Here is a 12,864-nt window from a genome sequence, read left to right as displayed (position 1 = left end):
AGTTGTATAAGATAAAAATATTGGTCAACAAGAAGTGTCTCTCAATATACTATGAAATTGGTCTTCCATAAAATAATGTTACAAGATATTATAACACGTGTATTTTGTTTTAATTTTGATTGTTGGGTAAATTTTAATTAATTTTATTTTTTATATTCGAATTATAATGTATATTTCATTTTAACTCTAATTTTTCTTTTCTTAAATATTTTGTATTTGACAGAAATTTCAATGCATTGCTACCATTTTCAGTATTATGGATGTGATTTATTTATTTGTCAATTAGTAATTTAACATTATATATACTAGCGTGTTGACATGCACTGTCGTGCCTGTCAACCCGCTTTCCTATCGTTTGTAATGTATAGTTTGTATTTTATAAATTCAAATATGATTTTTTGTGCTAAATTTACGGTTGAATTTGTTCAATTGATCTAATATTTAATTTTTAAATACACTTTTAAAATAAGAAGATAATAAAAATAAAATAAGAAAATAATATTATATGATTTTTTGGTAAAAATAAAAAGATATTGAGGGTAAATTAGGAAAACACAAATTACACCATGATGAGTGGTTATTTTGTGTTTTCCCTTTATTAATAGTATAGAAGTATAGATTAATAGTATAGATATAGATATAAACTTATTTCAGTAATTGATAAAGTTTAAGAGATAATTAAAAATAAAAAATAATATATGGTAACTACACATAAAAGATAGAAAGTTTATCAATTTTTATGCATTTTCCCATAAAAAAATCATCACGGGTTTCTTTCATTTATTTGAGTAGTGAATACTTGTTTATTTTCATTGTCAAGTTTAGATTGTTCACGTAACAAGATTTAAATTAAAAAGTATAAAGTTGAAGTTAATTTTAGTTACTACTTGAGTAATGTAAAATATAAATGATATTCATGTCTATTTGTAAGTTGAGTTTTAAAGAAAAAATATATGAAATATATAAAATATTTCATAGTCATCTAACATTATATTTTAATATTTCAAATTGTCTTTCTCCTTTTTTTAAAAACCAACTCATAAAAAGAGCATGAGTTGTTAGAACAAAAGTAGTAAGTGTAATTTTTTTCCTTCTCCTTTTATCCTTACATAGTATATATTATATATACATACGTGTATGATTTTAATCACACCACGATATTTTGAAGCACAAAGTCCATGTATTATCATCTAGGGCCTGCGAAATAGGACCTTATGGTTACAAATAATATTTGATCTTTTGGAACACAAAATCCATAAATTATGTAGGGCCTACAAAATACAATCTTATGGTTACAAATAATATTTGATTATCGTGGACTTCTAAATCAAGTAGCTGGTGACTAAGATATTCATTTTGCCTATCATGTATATGTTGGACAAAGCCAAACAATTAAAAAAAAATATCTTCATATAAATACAGCTATACCACCATAAGAAAAATAATACATGACAAAAGGTAAGAAATTTTGTTTGTTAGTAGTTAATTTATAAATGACATATGTCATTTCTTATAGTGTATGAGGATTGTTAGAAAGATTTTAAAGGAGAATATATAATTACTTTATTTCATTTATACATCACAAAATAAACATAAAATAGTAAAATTAAATAACAAAAAATATAAATAAAGAGGTCCATAACTTTCTATCATTTTCCATTCCGATCATAATCACAAAAGGAAACAAAGTAATGAGGGGCACATGCCATTATCTTTTTTCTTTATATAATTACTATTAAATCTAAAGGGAGAAAGCTACTTTTGTGAACAAAAAAAAAGAAGGAGAAAAATTGATTTAAAGTTGTGAAGTAAATGACATGAATGAAGTGGAACATCTTAGTATTTGGACTAACCAACATACATAGGCGACAGTGCAAATCACAATCCACATTTCACGCTCCTAACATGATAAGCCCCATAGGCTTTGACACTGCCATTTCAATTTCAGCAAAATAAAATCTCAGTGTATTTCATAAATGGCCTTCTTCATGTGATGGAAGTCAAGGAAAATAGGAACGGATTCTAGGATAATGCCACTGTTACAGCTAATTGCAAGTAATTCACTATTGCCTAATAAATAGGGGATCACCGGTGTGTCCCAAATCACTATCCCACCGATTAAAAAACAATATATAAATAAATAAATAAAATTTAAAAACAAAATATTATATTTTTATATTATTACTGGAAGCCTACTAGATGGAAACAAAATTTGAGAACAGGCCAAGGGACAGAGTATCAGCCTCCAATAAACAGTACTAGGAACATGTCCTAAATACTTTTTTAATTGTCTTCAAGGTTGCAGGAGACAGAATAAAAAAGAGTAGTTAATGTACTTTTGCGTTTAAATTAATGATTACCAACAAAATATTAGTTTAATAGTATAATATCTTATTATATAAAAAAAAACTAAAAAATTAGTTTCTTACTCATAAGTGAAAAATATTATATCTTAAAAAATAATATTTTATTTTTCTATTTTATCCTTCACTACATCTATATAATAATAGTGTCACTCATCATGTTTTTCGTCTTTTTTGTATATGTTGTATCCTATTGCAATCCTTTACATCCAACACCAATGTCACGACACTATTATCAACATTACAACTACATTCATGTCATCATTTTTTTTTATCAGCAATGTATTATATTAAATAAAGAAAGAATTAGGAGAACAAGTGGTGCTCCTATCCACAAACAACTTTACATATGCCAGTTCAAACAATTTGAAGGGTTCCACACCCAATCCATGAACGAGTAAGGGAATGGAGAAAATCTAGCAGAGAGAATGTTCCAAGAATGAAGTAGAATAACAAAAATTACCTCGTGAAGATGACAAGGGGAATGATAAAAAATAGCCTTATTCCTTGCCAACCAAAGAGACCACAAAGAGACAAACCAGATAGACATCCACTGATTATGATATGGTTTTCCTAATCGCATATAAGACCAATGAGATAGGAAGTTATTCCTAATTCCAGCTGGGAAGACAGAATTAAGTCCGAATCAGGAGAAAATAGATTGCCATACATCATAAGCGAAAGAGCAGGAAAAGAACAAATGATCAACAGATTCTTCCACCATTCCACATAATACACATCATGTTTGTACTTCATCCATCATAATACCTCTCCTAACCAAATTTAGGCGGGTTGGAACACCATCTACAGAGAACCTCCAAACAAAACATCTCAATTTTAGCGGAACATTGGATCCCCATACTTTTTTATAGAACCACGAATCGAAGTTATTATCCTCATTCAGCAGGGCCTTGTAACCACTTCTAACCGAGTAAGTTCCACCTTTTTCATGCACCCAAAGCTACCCATCAGCACTATCCTGCAGAATCCTGACATCCTTTAAAGAATTAAGAAGGGTACCAGCTAATAGAATATTCGAATAGAATATTCTGATACGATATTATTATGTTACGATTCACATAATAAGCAGTCATTATTTGTTGTAATCAGTTATTATTAGGTTGTAACTAGTCATTATTAACCTCTCACAATCCAGTATATTTATACCTATTTGATATGAATAAAATCTCAACGATTCCATTATCTTACATGGTATCAGCCTTTACCGATCCCTCTCTCTAAATGAATTTTTTTTTTCTTCCTTGAAGCACCATTGTTACCGTGTTGCTCACCGCCGCCGCCGATCACGAGAACTACAGTGTTCCTCGTCTTCTTTTGTATCGTGTCGCCGCCGTCGCACACCACACCACCATTCTCTGTTCGTGATCATATTTCCGCCTCCATTTCAAGACTCTGACACCACTCTCTATCTTTTCTCTGCAACCATGTCTGATTCAGAACGTACAACCAACGCTGCTACTAGTAATTCCAGCCAGCACACAGTTAACATGCTCTGAGGTTCGAAAACGGAGTTTCATCCCGCCCTTGCCGTCTCCAATATTAGGAATCACATTCCTATTATTCTTGAGATGGAGAAAGATCAATATGGTACTTGGGCTGAGCTTTTCCGCCTTCATGCTCGCTCACATCAAGTCCTACATCACATCATTCCATCTCCCGGAAAAGAACCACCAACTCCTACCGACGCCGACCATGAACAATGGGTCACTCTTGATGCAAGCGTTCTTCAATGGATTTATTCTACTATTTCTACCTATCTGTTGACAACTATTCTGGAACCTAATTCCACTGCCATGGAGGCATGGAATCTTTTGACAGATATTTTTCAGGATAATCAAAATGCTCGTGCTGTCACTCTTGAGCAAGAATTCTCCAACACCCGCATGGAAGATTTTCCCAACGTCTCTGCTTACTGTCAGCGTCTTAAGATGCTCTCTGACCAGTTGAGAAATGTTGGCTCTCCTGTTAACAATCATCGTCTGGTTCTTCAGCTGATATCAGGCCTTCCACAAGCATATCGTAGTGTTGCCACCTTGATTCGCCAGAGTAATCTTCTTCCTACATTTTATCAGGCTCGCTCCATGCTCACTTTGGAAGAAGCCGGTATGGCTAAAATGGCAAGCACAGGCTCTCATGCGGCTATGCACACTACTCATCAGCGACCTTCTGAAGACATCTCTCACCGTGGCAACCGTCGTCCTGACAACCACTCTCGTTCTCGTGGGAGGTAAGGCTGCGGAGGAGGGCGTGGTAACCGTAGTGGACCTCAGTCTGGAGCTCCCAATGCTCCTCCATCGTGGTCCTCTCCTCCTTGGCAGCAACAACAACAGTACCCAGCCTGGCAGCCATGGGGTTGGGCTCCACCACCATGGGCTTTGCCGCCGTGTCCGTATCCCACGTCCTAGTGGACACGTCCTACTGGTCCCCCGAAGCAGCCAGAAATTTTAGGACAACATCCTCAGGCATACGCAGCCACTACATCATCTCGGACACCGACAGACATTGAGGCGGCTATGCACACCATGTCTTTACACACTCCTGACAATCAGTGGTACATGGATACTGGTGCAACATCTCACACGGCAGCATCGCGAGGTAATCTCTCGTCTTATTTTCCTTTTAGTAATTCAAATCAGAAGGTTATTGTTGGCAGTGGTCATGGAATTCCAATTCACAGCACCGGACACACACAAATTACCATATCTCACCAACCCCTCAACCTAAACCATGTCCTGCATGCCCCGAAAATTATTAAAAATTTAATTTCTGTGAGACGACTCACCACTGACAACAATGTTTCTATTTCCTTTGACCCTTTTGGTTTTACTGTATCTGATTTTCAGACGGGGATCCCTCTCATGAGATGTGACAGTCATGGTGATTTATATCCAGTTACCACTCCTTCCACTTTTGTCGGTCTTACATCCAGTCTTTGGCATGGTCGCCTTGGTCATCCTGGCGTATCTGTTTTCAACTCCCTTCGCAATAATAAGTTCATATTATGTGAACCTTTTTCTGTTACTTGTGACTCTTGTGTTTTAGGAAAACAAGTTAAATTGCCATTTTTTAATTCTCAAACTACAACTTTGATGCCATTTGATATTTTGCATAGTGATGTGTGGACATCTCCAATTTTAAGTTCTGCTGGTCATAAATATTATGTCATATTTTTGGATGATTTTACAAATTTCTTGTGGTCTTTCCCAATTAGTAGAAAATCGCAAGTATTTGACATATTCAAATCACTTACAAAACTTATTCAAACACAATTTTTGCAGAACGTAAAATCTTTTCAATGTGACAATGGTGGTGAGTATAATAACGAGCTATTTCAACAATATTGCACTAATTATGGCCTTGTTTTTCGCTTCTCTTGTCCTCACACATCTTCTCAAAATGGGAAAGCGGAACGAAAAATAAGAACCATTAACAATATGATACGCACTATGCTAGCTCATTCTTCTGTTCCCACAACATTTTGGCATCATGCTCTTAATATGGCAACTTATCTCTTAAACATTCTTCCCTCTAAAACACTTCAAAATCAGTCACCAACACAGCTCTTATATCATCGTGATCCCATCTACACACATTTACGAGTTTTTGGTTGTCTGTGTTATCCCTTATCCCGTCACCTACCATACATAAGTTACAACCTCAACTCTACTCCGTGTGTCTTTTTGGGCTATCCACCGAATCATAGAGGTTACAAATGTTTTGATTTGTTGAATAGAAAATTAATAATTTCGAGGCATGTTATCTTTCATGAAACTCAATTTCCTTTCACCAAGATACACTCACCTTCACCTCACTCTTATAACTTTCTAGACAATGACCTACACCCGTACCTTATACATCAGTGGCAAAACCAAACCTCACCACCTGTTCCACATAACCAACCATCACCAACAACCACAAGTGACCAACCACTTTCCTCAATAAACCAACAACCCTCACCACCACTAATCCACCCACATTCTCCACCACCTACACGAACTATCACCACCCGTAGCATGAAAGGCATTGTCAAACCCCGTAAAATATTTAACTTATCAGTCTCACACTCCAACCACATCATCTCTCCCATACCCAAAAATCACAAACTGGCCTTATTAGACGCGAATTGGAAATCCGCAATGCAATCTGAATTTGATGCACTTATTAAAAATAAGACGTGGGATTTAGTTCCTCGTCCTTCTGATGCTAACCTTATTCGATGCATGTGGATTTTTAAACATAAGAAAAATTCTGATGGCTCCTTTGAGCGCTATAAGGCTCGTCTTGTATGTGATGGCAGGTCACAGGTTGCAGGTGTGGACTATGATGAGACTTTCAGTCCGGTGGTCAAACCCGCTACAATTAGAACGGTACTCACCATTGCTCTCTCTAAATCATGGCCCATTCATCAGTTGGATGTTCAAAATGCCTTTTTACATGGTGATCTTCATGGGACTGTTTACATGCATCAGCCATTGGGTTTCCGTAACTTACATCATCCAAATTACGTTTGTCGTTTGAAGAAGTCACTATATGGTCTCAAACAAGCACCTAGAGCATGGTACCAACGCTTTGCTGACTATGTAAAAACCATTGGTTTTCAACATAGCACATCAGACCACTCTCTCTTCATATATCGACAACACTCTGACATGGCTTACATTCTTCTTTATGTGGATGACATCATACTTATTAGCTCGACTCATGCCCTTCGCAAATCAATCATGTCACTCTTAGCATCAGAATTTGCAATGAAAGATCTGGGTCCCCTAAGTTATTTTTTGGGCATTGCTGTCTCTCGTCATCCTGGTGGCATTTTTCTCAGTCAAAGCACATATGCTTCTGAAATCATTGAACGTGCTGGAATGGCGGCCTGTAAATCATCTGCCACACCTATTGACACCAAGCAGAAACTCAGTACTTCATCTGCCACTCCTTATGAGAATCCCTCTCTTTATCGTAGTCTTGCAGGAGCCTTACAATATCTCACTTTCACTAGACCAGACATATCTTATGCAGTTCAACAAGTTTGCCTTCATATGCACAACCCTAACACAACACACATGCTTGCTCTCAAGCGCATTCTTCGATACGTTCAGGGTACCATACACTTTGGATTGCATTTATCACCATCCCCCATCACAAAGCTTGTCTCCTACACTGATGCTGATTGGGGTGGATGTCCCGACACCAGACGTTCCACATCTGGGTACTGTGTTTTTCTTGGCAACAATCTTATCTCTTGGTCTTCCAAAAGGCAACGCACTCTCTCTCGTTCTAGTGCTGAAGCCGAATATAGAGGTGTTGCTAATGTTGTCTCTGAGTCATGTTGGATTCGTAATCTATTACTAGAGCTTCATTTTCCTATTCCTAATGCAACTTTGTTGTATTGCGATAATGTTAGTGCCATTTATCTTTCTGGTAATCCTGTACAACACCAAAGTACCAAGCATATTGAAATGGACATTCATTTTGTACGGGAAAAAGTAGCCCGTGGTCAGGCACGCGTATTCCACGTTCCCTCTCGACAGCAGATCGCAGACATCTTCACGAAAGGACTTCCTCGTATTCTCTTTGATAAATTTCGGACCAGTCTCAGCGTCAGTGAACCTCCCGCTTCGACTGTGGGGGTGTGATAGAATATTCGAATAGAATATTCTGATACAATATTATTATGTTATGATTCACATAATAATCAGTCATTATTTGTTGTAATCAATTATTATTAGGTTGTAATTAGACATGATTAACCTCTCACAATCCTGTATATTTATACCTATTTGATATGAATAAAATCTCAACGATTCCATTATCTTACACCAGCTTCCTCTTTTTCCCAAGAAAACAAAAGTCTACACCATTCCAGATTCCAGCACCAAACATTATTCCTCCATTCTCCCAAAGAGCTAATATAAGCATTTTTGCCCAGAGCAACCTGAAATAACCTAGGGTAAATACTGTTAAAACTCACACCCCCAAACCACTTATCTTTCCAAAACGAAGTAAAGGAACCCGATCCGACTCTTCTGGTGACCCCCCATAAAACCAACATTTTTGAATCCCATTCTCTCTACTCTGCAGACTCCCCAGGTCTCTCCACCACACCGACCCCTTCCTGAAACACTCGTCCCTGTGAAAGTCCCCACTCGCCTCCACACCATATTTGGATCTCACTACTCTCACCCAAAAAGACTCGATTTCATGCAATAATCTCCACCTCCACTTTCCTAACAAAGCTAAATTAAACAGACACAAATTTTTTACCCCGAGGCCCCCTCTCTCCTTAGAACTACACACATTTTTCCAACTCGCCCAATGAATTCCTTTACTCACCTCACTCCTACCCCAAAGAAATATTCTCTGGATTTTATCAAGTTCGTGAATAACATAGATAAGAGCTTTATAAAAAGAGAATAAATGGATGGGTAAAGATGAAAGAACCGACTTCAGAAGAGTAACACGTCCAACAAAAGAAATAAGCTTTTGTTGCCAAAAAGAAAGCTTCTTCTTAAAGACTTCAATAACAGGACCCCAAGTAGAAATTCTTCTAGGATTAGCGCCAACAGGAATTCCATGGAACTTGAACGGCAAAGCACCAACACCACATAATAACTTATTAGCCGCCAACTGAACAATAACATTATCAGCTGTAATACCAATAAAGCTGCTCTTATGGAAGTTAATTTTTAAACCCGAAGTTAGCTCAAAACATTTCAAAATACAATTGGGTGCCAGAATATTATCCTCAGAAATTTCCCTAATAAGAAGGGTATCATCAACATACTGAAGGTGAGACACAATTACCTCATCCCTACCAACCGAGTACCCTTTGAAAATCCTCTGCGAAACCGTCGATCTCATAATGCCAGCGAGACCCTCGGCCACAATCAAGAATAAGAAAGGAGCAATTGGATCGCCTTGTCTAAGGCCTCGAGTCATGTTGAACTCAGCAGTTGGGCTCCCATTAACCAGAATAGTAGTGAAATTTGACTGAAGGCAACTTTTAATCCAAGTCCTCCACTTTAAACAAAAACCTATCCTCTCCATCATGTAAAGAAGAAAACTCCAATTAACACAGTCATAAGCCTTCTCAAAGTCCACTTTGAAAATAAAGCAATCACCATAATTTTTCTTTTTAGCCTGATCAATGACCTCATTAGCAATAACAACACCATCCATGATACATCTTCATTTAATAAAAGCAGATTGACAATCTGATATTATCAAGTGCATGACCTTTTTAATCCAATCTGTCAGCAATTTAGAAATAATCTTGTAGATACAACCAACCAAAGAGATGGGTCGATAATCACCAACACCCAGCAGACTTCCCATTTTTTGGATTAAAACAATGAAGGAAGAATTGCATCCTTTCGCAAGATTGCCAGAAATGAAGAAATCGTCCACCATAGCAAATACATCATTCTTCACACAATCCCAGAATTTTTTAATAAAGGTAAAATTATAACCATCAGGCCCAGGACTTTTCTCACCTTCACAACTCCAGACAGCTTCTTTAATCTCATCTTCCTTGAACCGGGCTATAAGATGGTTATTATCCTCCTCAGAAATTCGGTTGAATACAATCCCATCAAGAGGCGGCCTATTCCAATGATGTTCAGAAAATCTATCTTGAAAAAATGACCGAATATAATCTTTTACCTTTGTAGGTTCTTCAACCCACACCCCATCAATTAACATCCCAAGCATTTCATTGGATCTTCGTCTTCTATTAATAGATGCATGAAAATATTGAGTATTAAAGTCACCATCCCGAAGCCACCTCTGTCTAGATTTTTGTAACAAGAGACTATCTTTTTGGCTTGACAGCCGCCATATGTCCGCAGAAGCAATCCTCCTAGCCGCAATATCCTCACTGCTAAGAGCACAAGTGCTCCCTTTCCCATCAATAAAATTAATGATAGAGACTTTATTAGATATCTTCCTATTCAACGAACCAAACACATCTATATTCCAAATCTTCAAGGATCTCTTTAGACTCTTCAGTTTTTCTTTAAGGATATAAGAACCCCTACCAAATATCTCCAGACTACTCCATTCCTCTTCAATGAACTTACTAAATCTTGAATCTGATAACCAGCAGTAATTTGTTCTAAACAGTGAAGGACCCAAATCAGGCATGTCATTTTTTAGAAGGATAAGACAATGATCTGAGAAGGAGCGTTGTAAGCCTAGTTGGATAAGCTGACCCCAACAGTTCAACCAATTATTATTGACCAGAAACCTATCAAGCCTACTCATCGTCGAGCCATTTGAAAGAAACCAAGTGAATTTTGACCCAGCAAGAGGAAGATCAAATAATTCCAAGTCCTCGATAAACTTAGAGAACTCGGAACACTCCCTAGCAGCAAAATGAGCAGTAGAACCCACTCTTTCATCATTATTCACAATTGCATTGAAATACCCCACCACACACCACATGTCCCCCGAATGGTGCATCCAATCATTCTTTGCTTCTTCCCAAAAAGTCTCTTCCTAACCAGATCACAAGGACTATAAACATTCATAATATTAGCAATTTCACTATAAGAAGTCCACTTCCCTCTAACCGTCACAAAATTTGACCCAATCCGCACCTCATCTGATTCAAATTTAGCCTTATTCCAAAGAGAGATGATACCGCTCGAGAGACCAACCGCTGGTAAGAAAGCTCAACCAACATCATTGCTACCCCACAAAGACGCACAAAATTTAGAGTCCACACACTGCATTTTAGTTTCTTGAATACACACAAAATCAGGATTATGTTTGTGCACAAGAGACCTTATCTCCTTCTTTTTGAGCCGCCCACCCAATCCCCTAATATTAATGGAGATTATTAACATCAACTACTAAAGATCTCCGTCTAGATATTTGAAATTGCTTTTTATCCCTTTCCTCCATATCAACCAAAGATTTAATAATTTCTTCAGAATTTCCTTTCCCACATAAACCAATTTGTTGACCAATCTTCCAAACTTCCTCAGCTTCATCTCTGATACAGGACGGGCCAGCCACAGATCCATCCTTTCGACCATCCAGCGAGCCAGAATAATGGACGTCCTGAGATTCCATAGTATCAGGAAGGACTTTGGGCTCATTCATTGAACTTGGATCCAAGGGATTAATAATGGGGATGTCCCCAAGGTCAATGCAAAAACTGTTCCAATCAACAAGGGCTTGTTTATTTTTTTGTTTCTTGGAAATCTTCTGTTGTCAACTTTTTTTTAACGTCCAAAAACCCCTCTGCCACCTCTTCTATTTAATGGTGAAGCCGGATGTAGATCATCCTGAAAATCAGAATGCAGAAAAGGAGCATTACTAGAGGGGATATCCTTGCTTACCTGGTCTGCATCCACGCCTGACCCAATTACCTCAGCAGTTGTCACCAGTCCAGGGCTTCTCGGCTCAACCAGAACAGGGGCACAAGGATCCAACGAATTATCCATGGGATGGGGGGAATCATGCAGGTTGAAAATTGGTTCAGGTCCCACATCCAGCCCAATCTCAGGGGTATTAAATTAAGTGGCAGAACATGACTAGGCCCATGGTTTTTAGGATCTGAAACCATAAATGCATTGAGCATTCCCCCACATGAATTGGCACGTGAATCATGTCCATGAGGCAAAAAACATGCTTCACAATAATTACCATTCATAGTGCCATCACCTTGAGATTCCTCCACATCATTCAACCATTTTCCAATACTTCTCGGCCCACACCTAGCATTAATCTCAGCCGAAATCCCTTCTCTCTCCTTCTAGTCCCCACCACACCTATTAACTGCTTCAACCCCCTCACCCAATAACCTTTGGCATAGGGAAGGATTTAGTCAATAATGCATTAAATTCCCCTTTCTCCTCCACTGCGTCCCTTTCTTCTTCATCCTGCCTGAACTGATGGTCTTCTACCTCTAGTGAATCGGAAATCCACTCCGATGCAATCTCTGACATTCCATCTTCCTTCACTACCGACGAGTCCGAGACGAAAGAACTGTCCCAATATTATTTCTTACCAGGTGAGATCCCCACAAATCCTCCCAATTCTTCCCATACATTGACAACAAATTCCTTACCATCAATGATTACCTGGATAGGCTCCTCTATTTTGTGAGTTACCGAAGTTCTAATGCGGATTCTACAAGCCTCCATACTGACCTTCTGAGAAGTATTAACATCCACTGAAACTAGGTAGCCAAACTCCTTAGCAATGAGGTCGAAGAATTCCACTGACCAAGCATTAACCGGTATCCCGAAATACCTAATCCATACATCTCTACTAATCACCTTCGAATCAACAGCCCAAGGAGAGATGGATCGGAAAATAGATTGGAACCACTCTTCAACATCATTCAAAACTTCTTGGACACATTCACCATCAACATGGGCCAAAAGGATCCAGTCTGCCCCTAAAGGATGGGCAGTAATAGAAAAAATTCCTTCCTTCCTAAGAAGTTTAGGCACAGTGCAGGGATCAACATCTT

General features: G+C 37.9%; 1 protein-coding gene across 1 annotated transcript; it reads left to right on the top strand.

The window, feature by feature from the left end:
- LOC109328161 lies at positions 4,178–4,832 on the top strand. Its single transcript, XM_019561484.1, has 2 exons — positions 4,178–4,611; positions 4,703–4,832. The coding sequence occupies exons 1-2, from the start codon at positions 4,178–4,180 to the stop codon at positions 4,830–4,832; spliced, it is 564 nt and encodes a 187-aa protein (XP_019417029.1).

The sequence above is a fragment of the Lupinus angustifolius genome, chromosome LG02 (assembly GCF_001865875.1).
Source record: "Lupinus angustifolius cultivar Tanjil chromosome LG02, LupAngTanjil_v1.0, whole genome shotgun sequence".
NCBI classification, from domain to species: domain Eukaryota; kingdom Viridiplantae; phylum Streptophyta; class Magnoliopsida; order Fabales; family Fabaceae; genus Lupinus; species Lupinus angustifolius.
The sequence above is the reverse complement of the archived record's forward strand: the minus strand, read 5'-3'. Positions and strand labels throughout refer to the sequence as shown.

Bases quoted from the DNA above. Each gene is read 5' to 3' on its own strand.
- LOC109328161 (XM_019561484.1), top strand. From the start codon at position 4,178: ATGGAGGCATGGAATCTTTTGACAGATATTTTTCAGGATAATCAAAAT. The intron at 4,612-4,702 runs GTAAGGCTGCGG...CCTCCTTGGCAG, and splicing joins CACTCTCGTTCTCGTGGGAG to CAACAACAACAGTACCCAGC.